This window comes from Hemibagrus wyckioides, linkage group LG07 (genome assembly GCF_019097595.1).
Source record: "Hemibagrus wyckioides isolate EC202008001 linkage group LG07, SWU_Hwy_1.0, whole genome shotgun sequence".
Classification (NCBI taxonomy): domain Eukaryota; kingdom Metazoa; phylum Chordata; class Actinopteri; order Siluriformes; family Bagridae; genus Hemibagrus; species Hemibagrus wyckioides.
Window position 1 is genome coordinate 16,636,358 of NC_080716.1, and position 22,839 is coordinate 16,659,196.

Consider the following 22,839-nt stretch of genomic DNA (forward strand, 5'->3'; position numbering starts at 1 on the left):
TTATGGCCAGCATTCCACTTTCACATACACACAAAACAAGAATAGTAACCACTCAGGTTTTGAATACATTTGTGTATTAGCTGTCTTGTGTGTGTGCATAGTTAGAAGGATACATGGCCTGGAAGCAGAAATATAAACAATGGCTCCATTCACAAGATTAGATTCAAATTTCAAATGTGCTCCATCCCCGGTCAGAACTTAGCAAGTAGAATGGCACATAATTCACAAAACAGTAAACATTACTGGACGGTTTTCTTTTGCTTTACTTTACACATACAGATTCCATATCCTTAAATCTAATTAGATTTTAAAACAAGAACTTTGACACACTGAAAAACTGATGTTTTTGTGGCTAGAACATCAAAACCATTTATTAAAATATTTAAAGTACACTATGATTTATTTTTTATCATTTAACATTCATTATTTGTTTCCTTTCCCCTTCATCTCCCCTCCCAGGCCATGGAAAATCATGCCATCAGTTCATCAGGGCATCACACTCAAACATGCCATACTCACACATTTATGTTTTTTAATGTTTATTTTTTAATTAAATATGGCCAAACATTTGCAGACATCTGACCACTATACACATGTGCATTTTTAAAAAGATCCAAATCTTTTTAAAAAGCCAGTGAGGAGAAATCTTAAAGCGACAGCATACAAAGATGTTCTATACAGTTATGTGCTTCCAGCTTGTGGGAACAGGTGGGGAAGGCTCACATATGGGTTTGCTGGTCAAGTGTCTATTTATCTAATTTAGTATATAATAGATTTATGTATAGTATATAGTGTATATATAGTATATAGTATATATAACAGGAATCCACAAAGAACATGACAAACTCTACACATACAGTAACTCTGGATTTAAATCTGGAGTTGTGAAGTTCCAACAGTACTCGCTGAGCCACTGTGTTGTCCATACAGGTCATTTAAATACTTAAATAAAATATCCTGTACTCTACAACAAAATCCAGGTCAGTCAGAGAATGAATATTTATTGAAATATGAAAATTTCTTAATGAAATACAAACTGCTTCGAAAGCCACTATTGTACTGAACTAAAACAACTTTGCCCAAACTTGGACTATCTGATAGACCTTTTAACGATCTTATTTATAACAGAATGATACATAATGAGGCACTGTCTGCATTATGTCCTTGTACAGACACTGTAATGAGAAAACATTTTGTATCTATCTATCTAGCAGAAATGCTGATAGATAAATAAAGTTGTCTGTAGTCTCCATAATTTAGTAAGTGATGATAACAGAGATTGCTACCCAGCATACAAGATAAAATATTCCACTACTGATACACAAAGACTTCAGACTGTTTACTGGTCTGCTTTTAATCATGTTACTCACTATTGAGCTGACAATAAGTCCACCTTCTGCTCAACTTTCAAAATTACTTCTAATAAGCTGCTTTCTCCTCCCTCTGGCCCACGCTTGTCACCCTCTTCATTTGGTATACCACTTCTGCTGCCTCATCTGACAAACCCTGCAAGAAAGAAAATCCACTGAGCCAAACAGCAGTGGGTGTGAAAGACAGATACAGACAGTAGTGCTTAACCTTCCAGAACTTACAGTGGAAAGTTGTCGTGTGGAACAAATGGCGGCGCTGCTTCTGTTGGTCTGAAGAAAAGTAAAGAAGGGGAAAGTTCACTAAACATTGCTACCATGACCTGATAGCAATGCACCAGAGATTTTCATCACACGTGCAGATAGTCATAGACAAACGCTACTTAGGCTTTGGGAACATTTGTGTCTAACTATGTGTGAATGTGTGGAATGTGTTTACATTTAAAGTAAGATGCATGAGATCTGTACAGTAACACTAATTATTGGATTTTTTTTTATTTCTCTGAATGTAAGTTCAGTAGTAAAATGACATTCAATATGAGGCTGTTGGATGATTTGCTAATATAATGATAGATCAAGCTGCTTGTACAGTTATACATGCCACACCTATTTCTGGTACACTACTCGGTAGTTTACAGATCATGCTCTGTGTATTTATTGTCCTGCACTTGTCTCACACTGTTGTGTATTTGCACTTTATGTCTTGTTATATATTGCACCACAGTCCTGGAGAAATAAAATTTAATTCCAATGTATACAAGCTATATAGAGGAATGACAATAAAAAGCATTGGACTTTTAAATATGTGTAAATATAAATATGTGTAATTGTTTGAGAAGGCCTTTGTTCTGACCTGTGTCTCAGGGTTCAGGTCTTCACAGATCATACTCATTGTACTGATCCAATTTCCATAGATACTCTCTTCTTTAGGACTTGGCTTCTGTTCACTGTTTGACATATTAAATAAAAGTTTTAAAATAAACAATCAAGTTAAACCCACAAGCTTATACATACAGTGACACTTCAGATTTAAGACTGCAATGAAAAATGTTATTTGTATTAAGCACAGGTTTTACTTCACCACAATGCATCAATTTAGCACAAACACACCTGATGTCTCTGAGGAGGTCCTGCTGGGCTTTGAGTTGACTTTGAGCTTCCTGGATCCTGCCCTCCATGGTGAGTCGAGCACATAGCTGGGCACAGTGAACGCCCAGCACAGCCATGTTCAGGCTCCCTGCCCACACCCAGCTATAGATAGAGACTCTGTGTGTATTCTTGCTAAACTGGATTCAATTCTTACAATGTTTGTGCATTTTTGTATGCAGCGCTACCTGCTGGTGGTCACACGCTTCTGCTGAGTGATGACTCTGGTTACTTTTTTCAAATCTCGTGTTTTGAAAGACAGCTGCAGCTGGAAAGGAACTCGGTCTCTTCTCTGAAAACCTGCAAAAAAATATGTGCATTTGATAACAATTTATGCATTTCTTATTGTCATAATTTCATTCATTACTAAAATGGAAAAAAAAAACATATGACAAGAATAAACAAACAAAGCTGCTAGACTGCTATAAAAAATAGAATGTACGCCAATCAGCCATAACATTATGACCACCTGCCTAATATTGTGTTGGTCCCCAATTTGCTGCCAAAACAGCCCTGACCCATCCAGGCATGGACTCCACTGGATCCCTCAAGGTGTGCTGTGGTATCTGGCACCAAGATGTTAGCAGCAGATCCTTTAAGTCCTGTAAGTTGCGAGGTGGGGCCTCCATGGATCATACTTGCTTGTTCAGCACATCCCCACAGATGTTCGACTGGATTAAGATCTGGGAATTTGGAGGCCAATCAACACCTCAAACTCATTGTTGTGGTCATCAAACCATTCTTGAACCATTTTTGCTTTGTGGCATGGCACATTATCCTGCTGAAAGAGGCCACAGCCATCAGGGAATACAGTTTCATTGAAAGGGTGTATGTGTCAAAGTAACATCCACATGGATGGCAGGACCCAAGGTTTCCCAGAAGAACATTGCCCAAAGCATGACACAGCCTCCGCCGACTTGCCTTCTTCCCATAGTGTATCCTGGTGCCATGTGTTCCCTAGGTAAGCAACGCACACGCACCCGGCCATCCACGTGATGTAAAAGAAAACATAATTCGACAGACCAGGCCATTTTCTTCCATTGCGCCGTGGTCCAGTTCTGATGCTCACGTGCCCATTGTTGGCGCTTTCGGAGGTGCACAGGGGTTAGCATGGGCATCCTGACTGGTCTGCGGCTATGCAGCCACATATGCAACAAACTGCAATGCACTGTGTATTCTGACCCCTTTCTATAAGAACCAGCATTAACTTCTTCAGCAATTTGAGCAACAGTAGCTTGTCTGTTGGATCGGATCACCCGGGCCAGCCTTCACTCCCCACTTGCATCAGTGAGTCTTTACCACCCATGACCCTGTCACCGGATCACCACTGTTCCTTCCTTGGACCACTTTTGATAGATACTGACCACTGCAGACCGGGAACACTCCACAAGAGCTGCAGTTTTGGAGATGCTCTGATCGAGTGGTCTAGCCATCACAATTTGGCCCTTGTCAAACTCGCTCAAATCCTTAAGCTTGCCCATTTTTCCTGCTTCTAACACATCAACTTTGAGGACAAAATGTTCACTTGCTGCCTAATATATCCCACCCAATAACAGGTACCATGATGAGGAGATATTAAGTGTTATTCACTTCACCTGCTCATAATGTTATGCCTGACTGGTATACAAATAAATAAATAACTAAAAATTAAAAACAGAAATAACTAGTTCACAGGATGCCAATCCAACTACTTAAAATTATGTTTTCTCTTCACTTACTCTCAACTCTGTCTGGTTTGACAGCAAACTGGAAAGTGATCTCCACTCCACTTGTAACATTTCCAATCTCTCTAACCAGCCTGTGGTTGTCCTCCTCAAAAGGGTAATATCTGGAGGATCAAAAAGCTAAAACTTCAGGTGGAAGCTCTTCATAGAAACAAGAGTATAGAAAACTCTACTAAAGTAAAAATAGGCATCCTCTCAAAGCAGGTTAGTTTTAGTTTCAATTCCTCAACTGCTAATTTAATCAGTGCAACAGTCAGATATACTGTGTTGCATCCAGGATAAAGATAAACCTTTCAAATCAAATCACAAATAATGTGTTTGCAAATGAGAAGATTCTTATAGTATTAAACGATACTCACACGCCGTGAGGTGCAAGCAGAGTGGCCTCAACATTAGTTGCTAAGACATTATCAGCCACTGCTGTCTGAATTTCTGATCCAACTGTACAAATGTTGACTCTGTTGATCTGGAGACAGAAAGGAATGCACATATACAACCATATCACTGTTCTAATTTATATCCTGTTAGAAGAGCCTTAAGAATAATCAAAATCAAGTAAATGTGAAAACAAAAAATATTTGTCACCAAAAAAGTTTGTACATGTCAGTAACAGTTTAAAGCACCAGATGTCAAACATCACAAATAGAAAGCAGACAAAGTATATATAAAATATCTTTACTCATTCTTTTGAGTAAGAAGAAAACCACCAATGACTGGTGATTGATTTTTTTTTTTTAATATAACGTCCTGAAAAGTTGCATTCCTCTTTAAACATAGCAATTTGCCAATTACAACTTTTTTTATTTATTAAAGAATGGCATCTCATACTTTTGGTCTATTAATATTTATGTGTGGAACTTCCATGAAATAAGTTCCTATTATGACATGTTGTAACAGCTAAACACAGACATTTCCCCATTTTCTTGAAGTTGAAAAATGCAGCTTGTAATTCTAAAACTGCAAAGCCTGCAGTCCTGAAGAAATTTCACATGGCAGAAAACATAAGTGAACGGCATTAACTCTAACTGTTTCAAAGCACTGACATGGGAGACTCCTTCCAATAACTAATATTACATTTTCGCCATTTGGCAGATGCCCTTATCCAGAGTGACTTATGTTGTATCTCATTTATACAACTGAGCAATTGAGGATTAAGGGCCTTGCTTGGGGTCCCAGCAGTAGCAGCTTTGTAGTTTTGGGAATTGAGCTCATTGCCTTCTGATAAGTAGTCCACTTAACCACTGACCTACTACTTTCGTAATAAATCTCTTTTTACAAAATACTTCTTTCTTACAAAATATTTTACAATATATTGGTAATCCACTTATTTTTAAGTTTATAGTGCCGTACAAGTCCATGTAAATTATCTGTTACTATAGAAACAATAAAGTATTAGAAAGATCACATTACTATTAACCTGTGAGTTGAATTACAGCCAGTACTACTGCCAGATCTGCTGTTATAAAAATTAATCAACATCTGCTGACTAGTAAGATTTGAGAAATCAACATTTCTGTGATACAGGAATTTACAGATAGTTCTGGTCCACTAACTTGATACTGCTGCTTGTGCAATATAGTTTAAAACATAGTTAAGTAGTTTATTCATGGTTTTTTTTTTTATTTGGGTTGATGGTTAGTTTCAGAATCAGAGACAGAGGATATAGATAGCCTGAGCTTTCTATAGTGTTTAGCTCACTCACCCTGCCCCCTGTGTGGTCAGCTAGTTTTCCCACTTCTGCAAGGCTGCAGTCCTCTCCCTCAAATGTCATCACTGATACGATCACTCTGCATAAAACCACAATGACATTAGTTACTACTATTAATACTTACAATTCGCAAAAACTGTTCTTTAAATGAACTACCTGGGCCAAGTGGAGAACATTTAAATTCAGACTTGTACCTAATAATCGGAAACAGAAGTTTATGACTCACCCTTTTTCTGCTGCATGACTGGCTAACTGGTTGTAGAAATATACTGAATCTGCACAATCCTGTTCTAACTGGCCCAGGCCGATGTTTGCCCGTCCGTCTGTACAAATTATAACCTACAAGCAAACACACAGAACAGGAAAAAATTGTAAAAAATTAAAATAGAAATGAAATGAAGATTTTCTTTTACCAGACATGTTTAAACAATGAGCCAAAAAAATGATTACAATGCTAAGAAGCAGAAATGAAACTTCTATAATAATAATAATAATAATAATAATCAGTTTAGCATTATGTAAATAGCACTCCTAATTCATCATAATCCTGAGAAGACACATTTTTTTAGTAACATAACTCATAGACAAAAAAGTTTTTAGACTATCTGAGTCTTTCTTTTGTCAAAGTAATATTAAAGAAAGCAAACTTCAAGCACCAAACATGCTTTGGCTCACATACTGTATTACATATGGTGTAAATGAATTCTTGGTAGTATTTTTCCTTTAATATGACAAAATTATTGCCAATATTAGTACATACTAAAAGCTCACCTTTGAACCTGTAAACTGAGAGGCCATAGCAACAGAGATGAGTGCTGCAGGACCTAGTGCTGTGGCTCCATGCTCTCTTAATCTGGAATAACACAAAATAACACTATAACGGCTGACATTTTTTTGAATGTTTTAAAGAAGTGGCTAGAGAAGTAGACAGAAGTGGGTAGAGAAGTAGACAGAAGTAAGCACAGCGTAACATCACTAACAACATAAATCAAAACGACTAAACAAGCATCCAATCATCCTTGCAATTAAGGACACTAGTGGTGGCTGTATAGTCATTTATGTATCAAATGCACAGGACTTTTGTTCCCTGGTGTTCTAGCAGTTAGGATCCTGAGCTCTTATAGCCATCTCCTGGCTTTGATTCCTGAGCAGGTAATAAAACCAGCCACTGGGGGGTGCACAATCATTTCATTTCATTGTCTGTACCGCTTATCCGAGCTATTCTCGGGTCACAGGGAGCCTGTGCCTATCTCAGGCGTCATCAGGCAGCAAGGCAGGATACACCCTGGACAGAGTGCCAACCCTCATTCACATGCACACACTCATTCAATCACACACCATGGGCAATTTTAGAGACTCCAATCAGCCTAGAAGCATATGTTTGGACAAAGGCTAGAAAGGCTAGAAGCATGTCTTTGGACTGTGGGAGGAAACCCAACAAGCACGGGGAGAACATGCAAACACCACACACAGTGAACGAGACTCGAACCCAGGAAGCTGGAGGTGTGAGGCAAGCGTGCTAACCCCTAAGCCACTGTGCTGCTGTGCACAAGTCAGTTCACAGTCAAAGGCCACTTCCGATCTTGGATAAAATGGGACTGTCGTTTCAGTAAGGGCATCTGGCATATAACCTGTGACAAATCAAATGTGCAGATCATACAATCCACTTTAGTGGCCCCCAACGGGAACAGCTGGAGGAAGAAACAACAACAGGATGTTAAGAACATTTCTGTGTATAATGAAAGCGGTAACAGGCAACATTACAAGGCACAAAATGTACAAACCCCAAGAGCATAAGTATCAAATACAATCTGATAAACAAATATCATCAAATACGGAACAAAATATTTGCAGACGCAATGAGCTAAGAGATGCAAAAAGAAACAGAAACCATTTTTCTGTCCAACCAACTTCCTCCCTTACAAACTGACAAACAAAAATCATTCTGAAAGATGTGAATACTGTTGAAAAAAAATCCACTGTAAAAAAAAATTATAATTATCATGCACACAGAAAAGTTTCTAAGTAGCACTATATAACAAATGATTTCATTTAAACCTATTTAAAAAAAGGCTAATAATTTCCAAAGAATTTATGTGGACCTTTTTGTCAAGAAAGTACTACTTAAAATGATGCTTCAAACACTGTCACAATATATACGATCCACAAATCATCAATCCTGAGCATGCAGCAACCATTAAAACTACTGAAAAATATAGCTAAGACACAGCCACAGACTTTAATTTAGACAAGGATTGATCCATTATATAAAACCAAATCCCATCTAGCTGAGGTTCTCAAGATAACTGAGAGCACAAATGTCTGATCGAAGGAGATTCAAACCAAAACTGTACCAAGGCATCAGTAGCTTTCATATGCCAACAGAGCTGCAGCTATCACACGTAACCGTGAGGCCAACCCTAATAGTTAGGATAAGATATTTGATAAAATGTTCAAATTCATCAGAACACCTACTCATTCCAGCTGATTAAAGGTCTGCTGAAATGTTTTTCTTTTCATTGCTGTACACTGAGTATAGCTAGTATAGCTAAGTGACACACTGCATACTAAAACACACACACACACCAGATTTGCTTTCTTTTCTGCCTAGTAACTGTAGGCACGCAGGATTATTCAAGATAGACTTTTCTGCGGACTTTCTTGCCATCATTCATTTTGCATGAACACCCAGTGAATTAATGATGTAACACTGGCAGATATGTATTTATCTTCTACTATTTATTAATCTTGCGTATTATTATTAAGAAATGACAAAGCACCTTTTCTGCCTAGTACTGTGTACAAAATTAGTTTCTCTTTTCAATTATATGCTAAATGCTCACTTCTGACATGCAACATAGAATAACACCATTCTGATGGCCTGAGAGAGACAGGTGTCGAAAGAGTAAGAAGACGAATGAGTAAAACTAGATATGTCGATGACAAATGTATAATCTACTCACTCTTTGATTCTTTGTGTGAGGCACTGGAAGGTTTCAGCAATGCAGTGTGGTGTGGTGTACTTCTCTCCTTGCTCTCTGACGTGATCATAGTCTACTAGAGCCCAGTCCCGCAGACACAGAGGAACTCCAGTACCGTCCCCATACACGGTCACCTGAACCACAAACCCACACACAGTGCTGTATACAGCTTGTACAGATAATGAAGGACTTTTGTTTTACTGGAAAATTTGTCCACTGTTCTGAGTTTGTTGAGTTTTTCTTTTCTGTATTCTCTCTCTCTCTCTCTCATTTCTTTACCTCATCATTAAAAGTGACGAGTGCTACTCGACGGTGTGGTGATGATTTTAGCAGTGAAGACAGTGCCAACTGTAGGGCCTCTTGGACACCCTGTAAACACAACAAACAAATCGTCAATTATCCATCTGAATGTAATGTACTATAAATAAACAGTTAGAGGAGCAGTGATATTTAGTAAATTGCAGTAGAAAAGTTGGGTTCATTCATTCATTCATTCATTCCTTCATCTTCAGTAACCTGGTCAAGGTCAAAGTGGGCCACAAACCTATCCCAGAATCACAGGGCACAAGACATGAGTACAATGTGGGCAGGATTCCAGTCAATTGCCAGCCATTATAAACATGTTTTTGAAGGTGGGTGGAATCCAGACAGCCCAGAGGAAACCCATGAGGACACAGGAGATCATGTGAACCCCAACACACCCCTGAACTCAGGATCAAACTGGGCACCTCAGAGATGTAAGGTGGCAACACTACCCACTGTACAACAACATTACCTAAGCAAGCATTAACAATTTGGCAATAATCCAATTACGGGAAATCTACAACCAACCCCAGGATGAAACCTAGACTGAAGAATAAAGATATTTGCGTCATTTCTCCAAACAGCTGACGTGCTCAGGAGACAGTTCATACTGGGATATACTGGGAGTGGAAGGAATGACAGTTTTGTATGGAAAGGATGGCAATAGAGTCACTAGTCACCTGCAGTCGTGATACATAGGTGGGTGATCTCATGCTGTTACCAGGAGACACCTGAGTGAGCGACAGATTGGGAAAATAAAGACAGAAATAAAAATGGTGGCGTTTATATTTCAAAATCAGTTTCCTAAGAAGAGAAGGCACAAAAAACATTGGATGGACGCTTATAAACTAGAGAAATAGTAACCTCTGATGTGACACTCATGCTACCAGAAATGTCCACACAGAAGACCACCAGCATGTCCTCTAGGTTCATATAGTCTGTGTCTATCTCCTCATCTACATACAGCACGTCTCTGCCTGGCGGAGTCCACAGAGGAGAACGTCCCATTTTTAACTCGCTCTGAGAGAGAGCATTCTGATTACCACAAAACTCACAAGACCATGTCTGCAGAGTGTCAGAGAGAGAGAGAGAGAGAGGGAGGGAGAATTAATCTTCAAATCTTACACACATTAAGTCTTCCAAAGGTTTATTTTGTAGTCACTTACTGATGTAATTGGGCCAGTTTGTGAGTGGCTTACAGAGGACATGACAGCTCTACATTTTCCACAGTGCACTGGTTTCTGAATGCTCTGTATACTAGATGCTGAGAAAAGGTCACTAATTCCGGTTAATTAAGTAGAAAATAGAGCTCATGCATTAACAGATTTCTGTCTACTAATGCACACTGATAGAGCAAATTAGGCCAATAATAATAATAATAATAATAATAATAATAATAATAATAATAATAATAAGTCTAACTACAACTATTAAGATCTCACCTTTGTTTATGTCCACAAGACTCCCAACCTTGAGTAACACCACATTGACATTGGCTTTAATACTGGCCTGTCCTTTACCCTCTAATCCTGTGAGTGAGACAGAAGATTCACATATACTTTACTTATACAAAAACTACTCAACAAATATACCTGCTTTACCCACAGTATTGAAAAGTAAGCAATATATGTTGCACGTTGCAAATGTATGAAATGTGTATGGTGTTGTTTTCTCACCTCGAGGTGGTACTGGAGGTGGCATTGAAATAGGTCGTGTATGTTTCTGTGTCGACCGGCGAGGAGGTACAGGCGGTGGTGTTAAAGGAGGGACTATAAACAAAACAGACATTTAAACCATAAAAATAACACTTAGCATTAAAATATAATAAGAAAATGTGTTTCCAGGAAATGGATATTTTTTTCTCTGATCACCCACTTTCTGGAAAGTCTTTCATGACATCTTTGTTCCTACACCCACAACAGGAAGTGAAAGGTTTTTTTTTTATTTAAACTTATCAACTACAGCTTTGCAGTGAAAAGCATTTTTAACATGACATTTAGCACACTGCAGAGGACTCAGCAGAGAGGGGACAGTGAAATTATCGACAGTAATGGGGATGTAGGTAGCAATTAAGGCCATATGCATGTATAAAAAATACTTCTATAAATTTTTTTTTCTTTTTTCTAACATTAAATGACTACCACCTTTTTCTACTACTAAAACTGATATATAGTAAAACCTGAGAAAACATCTCACCCATCTCACCAGCGTCTTTTTAAAACACCACCCCACAGAAGTAACACACAAAAATCACAAACAGGGCAAAGAAAAAAAACGTTAGTAACTCACTAGGCTTTGGGATGACAGCAATGCGATTGTCATAAGGATGCTCTGATTTTTGTCTGGACAATCCAGTGGGCAGCGTGGAGGAAAGACCTGAGAATCAAGACAAAGTACATTAAACATATTGGTCACAATTTGTTAATTATTTTCTTTTGCAAAGCAAATATTCATTTGAATTCTGACTATAACTGATACAGTTGAAGAGTATATCATTATTTTTTCATTGACTTTTATTTCAGTCTTTTACATCTCTTCAGTGGAATGTGAAAAAAACAGATTTACAACATTAACTAATTTTGTGTAAAATAGAATTCCATGGTCTTACCTTCTGCTAGACTCTCAGGCCTCCAGTTACAGACAACATGACTGCAGGCAAACTCCATCTGTATAGAAAAAAGAAATAGTGAGATCAGTAATGTTCCAGTGCTGTTCTAGTATTGTTCCAGTGTCATTATAGCACCTGGACTGGTCAATGTTTTCATCCACGTTTTTTTTTTTTTTTTTCTATGTTGCATGTCATATTGCACATTTAACTTGTGAGCTGTGCTTCAGATCTAACAAAAGAAAGTCAGTGATGTTGAATATAGAGAGAAGAAAATTAGCTGACTTCCATTTGTAGGCATGCTCTCATTTCCTGCTTGGTTTTGCAGCACTGCTCTAAAAAAATCTAAAAATATTTCTGTTAATAATAAGCAAATTTTTGTATTTTTATGCTTAACACTTAATATTAACAAAAATATTTAAAACAATCACGAAACATAGAACTTGATGCAAACAACCGTCAAACAGACTCTATTTAGTATTTTTACACAAATCCACAACAGTGATGCATTTTTGGCCAAACAAAAATATTGATCCAAAACAATAAGTACATACATCTAAAATCATGCATATATATATAAATGTCTGATAAACACCTCTGTGTAAAGATACAAACTAAATAATATTCTGGATGTACTGCCCTGAAAGCTATCATTTCCGGTTAAATGAGATAAAAGTTCACTCAATCACATCAAACCCAGCACGAGATATCAATAACAAAGGTTTTACCAACATTTCCTGTAAAAGATGACAGAAAATCATGACCATTACATACTTTACAAACAAATCCTTCAAGACAGCTTCAGGCAGTAGAATACACTGTTGTCATGTATAGATTAAAAGGCTGTTAAAAAATGTACCTTTATGCTGGTAGTTTTCAGGTCGGTATGTTACTCAGCATGTGCTACTTCTGACACTGCCTCCTCTATGTGCGTGTGTGTGTGTGCACGCGCATGTGTGTGTGTACGTGCAGAAAGAAGCAGGAAGTAACAAAATGACAGTATGGGAAAGCGCAAGAACCTGAAAAGGGGCAAAGTGAGTAACAATTAAAACAAGTATCATTGACACAACGTCCCAGAGGTCTGTTTTCTGTCTGTGAGCAGGCTGCTTCACTTCCTGACTCTATATTTAAACTCAAACTAAAGAACTGCAGAGACAGGTGTGAAAGCATGTCAAGAGCCCCCCTTTTCCTTTGCTATCTCTGTCACCAGCTATAATATGGAAGTTTTGTCATGAAATCTGTTTACGCTATAAATTTTAGTAGAATTCAGTCTAAAAGAACTCTAATGATGCTAAATAGTCTTAGAGAATTTGTAATATTCATGTAATATCATTGACAAAACAAACAAATCTGAACAGATTTCAATTTGGTACACTTGAATTTATTACAGTCTATTTCTATATTATTACATTTACAATGTTAGCAATGTTAAATAACATCTAAAGAAACTAAAAGACATTGTTGAGTGTCACAGTAACCCATCTATGTGGTTTCTGACAGGGACTTTCTTGAATGGCAGATTGATATAGAATGCAATCGAAAGATCATTGCATAATAATTTCTCAGTAAGGATACAAACTCAAAACTTATTTATGTTATAAAAATCTGATGTACCATTGCTTCATCCTGTTTCAGTCATTAGTAGGTTACTTAATCTATGATAAAATTAGAAAAGGTACAATGAAGTAAAGTTACTGTTAGTTTCAGTGCAATTAGTCACCATATTTGTGGAATGATTGTTGTAGCTGATTTAGTGTCCTTGTGTATATTAGCTGGCTTTCCCCCAACAATGCAGAGTGTCCTCTCTGATCCATGTTTTATGCCATGACAGAGTAGATCACTGGTCCTTCGTTTTCAGAGCATCAAACATAGCTCTGAGAATGGCAGCTACAGCCACAGCACCAGGGTCAGGCTGAGTCAGGCGTTCAGATGCAATGTAACTCGCTCGGCCTGCTTTGGCAGTGAGGTCACGGGTCGACTGTGCACCTAACTCTGCTTTCTGTTTAAGAGCAAACAAATATTAATGTTGAGCTCTGGATTAAAAAAAGTGAATAAACAAGAACCAATCAAGAATCATGTAACTGAAACAAAAATGAAAGCGATTGGATTAAGGAAACAGTGCCAGTGAACTCTACCTCCACAGCTGCCTGTAGTACAGCAATATGGCCACCTGGAGAAGCTGTGGATAACTTCATCAGCTCCTCCGCTGCAGGGCACAGCGCATCCAGCTGAAAGGGAAAATAAAAAGTGCAAATGAATGTCAATATTCATGCTATTTGCATCCCTGATTTACCCAGTTAGAGGTCAAATATGAGCAAAATAATTAAGAGTGTAGTCTTACCATTGTTCTGTCACCAGGTGCAGCACCTCCATACCTATCAGAAAATAGGTTCTAATAATTAAAATAGAGACTCCATCTAATTTCAACAAGTTAAACTCTTTCACTTGATGTCACTAGATTTACTAGATTAAATTTATACCCTTGTCCTTCAATATTCATAACATGCTAGTCAAAGTATTTTTTACTGTGAGTTAGAAAATATTACTATAGAAAGAATCTTAGTGCAATTGATATTTGAAGAAATGATCTCAATAGCTACCTTTTCATTGCATCAATCCCAGCCTGAATAGCTTTAGCCCAGTCTTTCCCATCACAACTTTCCTTTAGGTGAGGCGCAGCTGCTGTCAGGAAGAGACTGTACAGCTGATAGAAGACAGTAACAGCAGACCTCACTATTAGATAATGCTGCATTCAGTACAGTTTTATTTGTAAAAGATATTTTAGACATTTATTTCCATACTGCTCCTGAAGATCCACCCATTCTCTCTTCTACCAATCCAGCAAGGGCAGTCAGGAGTAGACATGGACTTCCTGGGATAGTGGTGGTCTGCATCCACTCTTCAATAGCTGTAGTAGGTAATGCATCAGTAAGAAAAAAAAACAATAAAATGAAAAATCTCAATAAATGAATACTCAACAAATGATTTGTGTATGAAATTGTGGACTCATCTGCCTACCAGTAGCAGCAAGAGCATGTGTGCTCCCACAATCTCCATCTCCTGCTGCACGATCCAGTGTATTGAGCTCATCCTTCTGCTGTAAGAGGCTTTTGCAAATGGATTTCAAAACTAGACATGCCACAGAAGAAAGTGGACCTGATGGCAAATGGAAAATGTAATCAACATCTTAATAAATATAAATTATAAAAAAATAAATGTCTCCAAATGTAATACACACAGCATTGAAATACAGTGTAACTAAATGATAAATATTTAGTAGTTCTGTAAATAGTAGTATATAAGCACATTACATTCTGGCACTGAGAAAGACTGACAAGAGACAAATAAAAGACAAAGTATGAATGGAAAAAAGATGAGGTTTGGGGGTAACCCACATTTATTTATTTAAGTCTTTAACCTTGCTCAGGTTTTGTCTCGCCAGCAGCTGGTCTTGCTGTGGGTTCCACATACAGGTTCCTCCCACTTAAACACTCACTGCTGAGGTTGGGCCAGGCAGGCGCTGAGGTTTTAGCATCTGCAGAAGTTAGGGGCCATAAGTATTTAAATGAGATAAAAATGAAATAAATCAGTATACTATCTAACTGAATAAAGTTTAGGGTCAAACTTTGTAACAGCGGTGTGTTATGCGCCTTATGGAGATATTCATTACTGAATTATTTGGTACTAATCCAATTTTAAAATAAAATTCATTGCTTCCAGCAGTGGAGGAAAACTGAATGTGTGGCCCTCTTCCATAAAGTAAGAGATTTGAATGTTGAGAGAACAAATTGTATCACAATCAGTCTTTTCCAATTAAGTTTTTATAAGCTAATAAAACCTTTTATAAGCTAATAGATGCAAATTATTCAAAAATAAAAAAAAATAAAACTTATCATTTCTACATGTAGTCTCTTGCTTTAAAAAAGTCTCACTTCAGGAGCTATTAGAGCACAAGCTTCTCAGCTGCAGGTAAATGCTATTGACACAAAATTGTCACTTACAATAAATGCGAGTTTAGATAAACTGAACTCACCAAACAGTCGGAGTATCTCCTCATCCACTCTCATGAGAGACAGAGACATGCCTGCCATCTCCAGTGATGTCATGAATGAGCCAGACATCACCCTGGCAACCTGTACTCCTCTGCCCACTACAGATAGCCACACATATAAAAATAGTGCATGCTTAATGGAAGCTTTCTTTTAAAATGACGTATGTGGTATATAAAATAATGCTATGTAATAATGTAAATATAGTCTTGTAACTTGATAGTTACTGATAAATTTGTGTCAAAAACATAAAACGTGAAGTTATGAAAAATCTTCAAACTCTACCTATTTGTTCAAGTCTCAAAACTGTGAGAGACCATGAGACTCTTGAACTGTTGGGGCCTTATCATATTACAAACCCAATTTTTACTTTCAAACCTTCTTTTAACCCTAAGTCATGTTAGATAATGTGGTATGCCAAACGTGTAAACATAAATGTAGTCTCACTTAAACAGTTGATAGTAGCTCTTGTGACAACAGCCATCTCCAAACAAGACAGAGCACCAAGATTGTTCACACAGAGGACGACAGTGTCCCCTGTAACGGAAAACCACACAGATTCACACGTCACGTGAGAGTAAATGCTATTTCACCCAATATCCTGTGCCTTACAGCCTACCTGATTTCAGAGGCAAATGTGATTGGCTGGAAAGGTCAGTCATGTGATCAATCATAGTCCTGACAACCTCATCAGCAGAGGCAAGCTGAAAGAAAGAAAGAAACACATAAAGAAACACATCCATATATAGTAAAGCCAACATAATACCAACAATCTCATACATAACATCGAAACATCTTCATGGTATGCATCTTCATGGTATGAAACCATTCGGAGATGACTTTTGGTTTGGTTTTAGATGGTAAATTGTCAACATGACGGGAAACACATGATCAGCAACTATAGACAAAAAGTCTGTGGCATTTAAGTGATGATTGGTATTAACAGGACCAAAATATGCCAAGAAAGCATTCCTCACACCATTACACCACCTCTACCAGCCTGTACTGTTGACACAAGACAGGCTGTGTCTGGGGTTTCATTTGGCTTGTGCCAAATTCTGACTGTGCTTCAGCAGATTCAGATTCATCAAACCAGACTATGTTTTTCAACTTTCCAATTTTGGTGAGTCTGTGCCCACTGCAGCCTCAACATTACCTGAAGCTGCTGGCCCGTATATGAAGAATTTTATGAATTGTACTGATGCCACATGAGTGACTTATTAGATAACTAATGAATGAGTAGGTGTACAGATGTTCCCAATAAAGTGCTCAGCGAGTGTCATTTGTATGTGTTACTTCGGATGGTTAACTGGTTATGTGGATTATTACCACTTCCTCCTCCTTTATCAAAACAGCTGACGTCCGTAATGTACAGTATATCTTTGTATACTGTGATGATACCACATTTATAGGGGTGACAAAAAATTAAATATACATCAAAATAAAAGCATTTCAGTCAAACTGAACTGAACTGAATCAAGTAAGCACTAGCACAAAAGGAACCAGTTAAGACAGTAACAAATTCAGTAAAAAAAGAAAAGCACAAATAGTTGCCTGACCTTTGACTTTTTAATGCCCGGCTCTCCATGGATTCCTGCAGAGACATAGATGTGCTCTTTTCCATAATTTATTAACCCACCAAAGCAATTTGTTAATCATTCAACACAATAAGGACATAAATATGGACTCTCTGTATTTTGTACCCAGTCCTAGCTCCATATCTCCTGGCAAAAGTTGAAAGGTAGGTAGGCATCCTGGCACACTGCATGGAGACAGACTGACACCCAGAGTCCCTAGCACAGTGAAAGAGCACTTTGATTATGCTTAGCTCTCTAGTAGAGAACACATGAATCATATGTGCTTGGTAATTAAACTCACCAATGTTTTTTACTGCGTTTGACACTTTAGCAACAATTACATCTAGTGGACAGCTTTCCTCAGCTAGTGCTCCAGCCAGCTACAGATAACACACACACATAGTGGATAATTAACACAGGAAAGAGCCATACAACATGATGTTTTAAACTTCTAGATTTGCAGATATGAGAGCAGTCGTTACTAACACTCTGTAAACTAAACAAAGATCATCAGATGATTTAAACTGATGTTGGTGTACCACATCCCCTCCATAATCTCCAAATCTGTAAAACGTGCTGAGCTCTGTACCTTATGTATAAACACAGTTCCACAGATTCCTCTCCTGCCTGCTTTGCTGGGTTGAGTAAAAGCACAGTCATCAGCCACAACTATCATGTCCACAGGGACTCCTTGTGCCCGTGCTTTTTCTGCGGCTAGGCCAAAGTTCAGACGGTCACCTGTGTAGTTCTTAACCAGCAGCAGGACACCTGAAGTACCACTCTGCCAGAGGGTCATGATGGCTGCAAGAATGCTGCCAGGAGGAGGTGAGGAAAACACTGCTCCTGCTACAGCAGCCGACAGCATCCCTCTTCCAATGTAGCCTGAAAGGAATATTTCATTGTTAACATCAGTGACCTACCCCAACATTCCAGAGGGTCTATAGGGATTTTAATAATTTTATAATTAAGCATAGATATATGAAGCATCTGCCATACTGTGTATGAATTGTTACTATAAAATTGATGTATTCGCACAAACACATTCAAATACACAAGCAATTGCCCTTATAACTGTCTATAACTTTCTATAATTGCTGTTATAGAAAAATAATCAACATCTGATTAGAATTCAATATATTAAAATGTTGTATTTAATTAACATTTGAAATGCATAAAAATGAATTTTAAATAAATTTCAAAAACTCTTAAAACATTTTAGTCTGTGTTCAAGGTCTAAAATTTCATGTTTGATTAAATACTTGGTAGTTTCACAAGTGTTTTATTATCTTGGTATTTCTGAAGAAATTCTACAAGAAATAATGTTTGTGCCATCTCCAAAACCAAACACATAAAAGACCCACCATGAAACCACTGTAGCCAACGCTGCTATATTTCTGTTTATTTCTATTTGCACTACCTCAACCGCTGCTATTGTATTTTTTATTTTTGCACAATATGTGTTGTCAGGCCGCTATATATATATATATATATATATATATATATATATATATATGTGTACACACACACACACATACACATATATATATATATATATATATATATGTGTGTGTGTGTGTGTGTGTGTGTGTATATATATATATATATATATATATATATAGCGGCCTGACATATATATATTACAATCATATATGGTATTAGTTACCCGGTTTTTCTACTGTTTCTCAAAGCTGTACATCATTTCAGTTTATTTCATTGCACATGTTCTTTTTCTTTTTCTGCGCTAAGTGTCCTGTTTTTGTGTGTCTTATTGTTTTTGTAATTAGTGTTTTTGCACTGTCTTGTCTTTGCTCTGTTTGCACCTAGTTGCACACTTTGCACTTTATGTGGCTAGAACAAAACTTCTGTCCTAGCTCTGTGTTGTTTTTTGTGTTTGATCTTTATGTTGTATGTTTATGTAGCACCAGGTCTACTACTGGGTCTACTGCGTCTGCTATATGTGGTTGAAATGACAATAAAGCTTCTTGAATCTTTAATCTTTAAACGAAACCATTGTCTGAACTCAGATGGAGCAGGGCATTAAGAACTCAAAACTGACCTGCATGTGCAGGCTCATGTCCTGAGCCACCTCCGGAGATCAGTGCCACTTTGCCCTTCAGGTTGTGGAGGTCAGAGCGCAGTGCCACCCTGTGACCCCTCAGCAGCATCAGCCCCCCATTGCTGATCACTATGCCCTCCAGGGCCTCATCCACACAATGCTCCACAGAGTTCAGCAACTTTCTCTGTACCTGTCCGACCCACAGATTTCAGATACTTTTAGAGCAACATCTTTAAACCGACATCTCCTTTTCCCACAGCCTATACACTATAACACACGTCAAAATGCATGCATAAGTAATGGAACGGCTACAGCTTGCATTAACTCTTTAAAAACTGCTGCAAGAATGCGAATATGCATACTAGATTTTTGTCTCATTTTAAAAAATACGGGAGACTTAATCAATGCACTACATAATTCAGCTTACCTCCATAGACTCCGAAGTTTGTGTCCAGAAAAGAAACCGTCAAAGGTGTATCCTCCTGTACTAAATAGTAGCCCACAGTAACATGTATTGGTATCGTACTACTTTAGCATACTAGTATGGTAGTATGCAGGTTTCTGTTGTTCACTTGGTACTTCCGCACTTAGTGATGACGCTATGCTCATGCGCAGTTCGCACACAGATATGAGACGCTTAAACAAACAGGTCAGACAAACACCAGTTTAAACAAACAGGTCAGTAGCGTCGCTATCTTACTGAAGCCGACTTTCCAGCACTTTGTACTTTGACCTGATCTTAATGCATTTATTTATTATTTTCCCCTTAAAGCCTGTTAAAGGGCTTGCATGAAACCCTTACATCCTAAAACAAAAGAAAACAGAATCACAATTGATAATAAGGTTGTTTCTTTTATTTTATATGGAAGAGTTTGATCTAATTATTGCTGTTGCATAGAGTTTGTTTATTACTTTTTTTTACCTTTTGAAAAGTATTCTTAATATCTGATATGGGCGTGAATTTTTATTTTATTTTTAAATTATGAACTTAGGAAACAGACAGAAACCCCAGTTCATTATGCTACTCATTACGGACTTATACACCGACCAGGCATAATATTTTGACCACCTGCCTAATATTGTGTTGGTCCCCCTTTCACTGCCAAAACAGCCCTGACCCGTCATGCACTGTGTATTCTGACACCTTTCTATCAGAACCAGCATTAACTTTTTCAGCAATTTGAGCAACAGTAGCTCGTCTGTTGGATCGGACCACATGGGCCAGCCTTCACTCCCCACGTGCATCAATGAGCTACTGACCATAGCGAGGTATGAGGTACTGACCACTATAGACCGGGAACACCCCACAAGAGCTGCTCTTTTGGAGATGCTCTGATCGAGTCGTCTAGCCATCACAATTTGGCCCTTGTCAAACTCCTTACACTTGCCCATTTTTCCTGCTTCTAACACATCAACTTTGAGGACAAAATGTTCACTTGCTGCCTAATATATCCCACCCACTAACAGGTGCCATGATGAGGAGATAATCAGTGTTATTCACTTCACCTCTCACTGCTCATAATGTTATTGCTGATGGGTGTATACCCACTCATACAATCCCAGTTTTTTCAGAATTGGACGTCAAGGTTAATTTCATTGATTTTTTATGAATTATTATTTTAAAAATGGTTCATAGGTTAACCTAGATTCTCTATAATAGGTTGATTGGATTAATTGGATACTTTTATGATACTCTTATTTTCATATTTTCATAAGAAAGGTTATTATTTTGTTTATATACACATTGATTGTAAATATATATTTTGTGTTTATATATACTGTATATGTCTAAAAGATAGTTAGTTTATTGGGCAGAGATATATATATATATTAAAGTCTATTATGCTGTTTTAAGACACCAGGTTCAAAAGGACAATAGTTTTAAAGCACAGTTTATTTTCTTTTTGTTAATTTCAGGCTTAAAAGTGCCATACAGTTCCAACTTAAATGTAACATACAATTTGCGACAAGTATTTCAAAAGTCAAAATTTAAGCACTACTATTTGTCCATTTGTTGGAGTAGAAAGACTTTAGGAGTTTATCTTTAGTGTCTGTATTATGGCAATTAAAGAAAATGTTTTTACATAAATAAATCTAAATGAATAAAATCAACATAAGCGAGAAAAAAATATATCACCATCAAACGTAATGTTGATGTCTCTTAAGCAAAATTCTATTCACATAAAATTCAATCACAGTGTTTGATTATTAGTGTTCACAATGTTGATACAATAGACAACAGACTACAGTATGACAGATTACAGAAATACAGGCATATTGTATTTTCATCTAGTGCATGATTATCATAATGCTCTGTAAGTTTTGCTTCTTATAGTAATCACTTTATCTTCAATGTACTAATTTTTCTGTTAGTGTACAACTATATGTGTATATATTAGGGGCTCTATACTTTGAAATAGCGTGAGATGTAGAGCAATGACTCAACGACAATTCCAGGAAAAAGCAGAGCGTTCACAATAGATTGGCCTGTACAAATTACTCCAGGATCTAGCTGTTGCCAGATAAGAGAAAAACATACGTATGGACAATAACTAATAATTAACACCACCAGTGTCAAAGTAATGGTTTTGAAAGCTTTAATCTTCTGATGGTGCATTTTTTTCCCCCTTTCTCCCTCACCTGGATTAGGTTTCTTTAGAGTTGCTAAAGTTGCCATACCACAGAACAGTATTAAAACAACATATCCGGAAAAAGGTACAGTATATACAAATGTAGCAATTGTTTTTTGGACAAACAAACCAATTCCCCCCAAAACAGTGGCTGTAACCCAAGTTAAACTCACCCACACCATTTTGTACTGGAATTGTTTCAGCTTCAGGTAGAAGATGGGGTGAACTACAGCCAGATAATGTTCCACACAGATCCAGGTATGGAACTGAGCTTGTGCCATCAAGCTAATTAACCTCATGTAAGATGAGCTATAATATAAATAGATGTTTGGTATGTAAATTATGAATAGGCATTTAAGAACCAAACCTAGGCAAAATATAACAGATGCAAAAATTGTGTTCAAATGCAGCAGGTTGGAAGATGCAGAGCTTCTTTGTGTGGTTTTTGCCTTCTTGATTAGCCAAAGAGTCCATATATTGAGGGGGAGAACGATAATGCTCGTCACAATCACTAGAATGTAGAAGCTAATTAGGCACGCACTGTTATTGCATGTACTTAAAGTGTTGATCGAACAGATGGAGGTGTAGTTGTCTACATACAGTGCCATGATGATACTAGGAGTCTGCTTCCTGTAAATGGAAAATACGGAGAATGACGCTACAAAAGACCATAGTGAAAAATTGACTATACTT

At 37.5% G+C, this 22,839-nt stretch overlaps 2 protein-coding genes across 3 annotated transcripts; both read right to left on the reverse strand.

The window, feature by feature from the left end:
- Positions 1–197: 197 nt before the first annotated feature.
- On the reverse strand, positions 198–13,161 carry si:dkey-9k7.3 (circularly permutated Ras protein 1). Of its 2 annotated transcripts, XM_058395431.1 has the most exons (20): positions 12,694–12,789; positions 11,838–11,895; positions 11,519–11,605; positions 10,906–10,998; positions 10,672–10,758; positions 10,396–10,493; positions 10,094–10,294; positions 9,910–9,960; positions 9,206–9,295; positions 8,909–9,060; positions 6,717–6,798; positions 6,172–6,284; positions 5,940–6,024; positions 4,597–4,703; positions 4,232–4,341; positions 2,702–2,813; positions 2,478–2,618; positions 2,221–2,314; positions 1,593–1,640; positions 198–1,506 (listed from the first exon to the last, which is right to left on the reverse strand). In XM_058395431.1, exons 2-20 carry the CDS (start codon positions 11,893–11,895, stop codon positions 1,420–1,422), a joined length of 1,896 nt encoding a protein of 631 aa, XP_058251414.1. In that variant the 5' UTR covers positions 12,694–12,789; the 3' UTR covers positions 198–1,419. The 2 variants fall into 2 exon arrangements, 1 of the variants encoding a protein (XP_058251414.1); XR_009205011.1 differs by lacking the exons at positions 198–1,506; positions 4,232–4,341 and having other exon boundaries at positions 1,598–1,640; positions 12,694–13,161.
- Positions 13,162–13,277: 116 nt separating this feature from the next.
- tkfc (triokinase/FMN cyclase) lies at positions 13,278–20,099 on the reverse strand. Its single transcript, XM_058395434.1, has 16 exons — positions 19,944–20,099; positions 19,517–19,706; positions 18,050–18,342; positions 17,762–17,840; positions 17,587–17,676; positions 17,443–17,477; positions 16,503–16,587; positions 16,331–16,420; positions 15,868–15,984; positions 15,253–15,369; positions 14,853–14,990; positions 14,636–14,742; positions 14,435–14,538; positions 14,176–14,209; positions 13,970–14,062; positions 13,278–13,833 (listed from the first exon to the last, which is right to left on the reverse strand). The coding sequence occupies exons 1-16, from the start codon at positions 19,947–19,949 to the stop codon at positions 13,672–13,674; spliced, it is 1,740 nt and encodes a 579-aa protein (XP_058251417.1). The 5' UTR covers positions 19,950–20,099; the 3' UTR covers positions 13,278–13,671.
- Positions 20,100–22,839: the final 2,740 nt, after the last annotated feature.

What these genes read in the sequence shown, in the direction of transcription:
- tkfc (XM_058395434.1), bottom strand. An exon ending in ACATGCTCTTGCTGCTACTG is followed by an intron (nt 14,743 to 14,852) that starts GTAGGCAGATGA and finishes TACCTACTACAG; the next exon opens with CTATTGAAGAGTGGATGCAG. An exon ending in GGGATTGATGCAATGAAAAG is followed by an intron (nt 14,210 to 14,434) that starts GTAGCTATTGAG and finishes ATTTTCTGATAG; the next exon opens with GTATGGAGGTGCTGCACCTG.
- si:dkey-9k7.3 (XM_058395431.1), bottom strand. Translation starts at nt 11,895, where the DNA reads ATGGAGTTTGCCTGCAGTCATGTTGTCTGTAACTGGAGGCCTGAGAGT. An exon ending in GCATGAGTGTCACATCAGAG is followed by an intron (nt 9,961 to 10,093) that starts GTTACTATTTCT and finishes TCGCTCACTCAG; the next exon opens with GTGTCTCCTGGTAACAGCAT. An exon ending in CCTATGTATCACGACTGCAG is followed by an intron (nt 9,296 to 9,909) that starts GTGACTAGTGAC and finishes TTGTGTTTACAG; the next exon opens with GGTGTCCAAGAGGCCCTACA.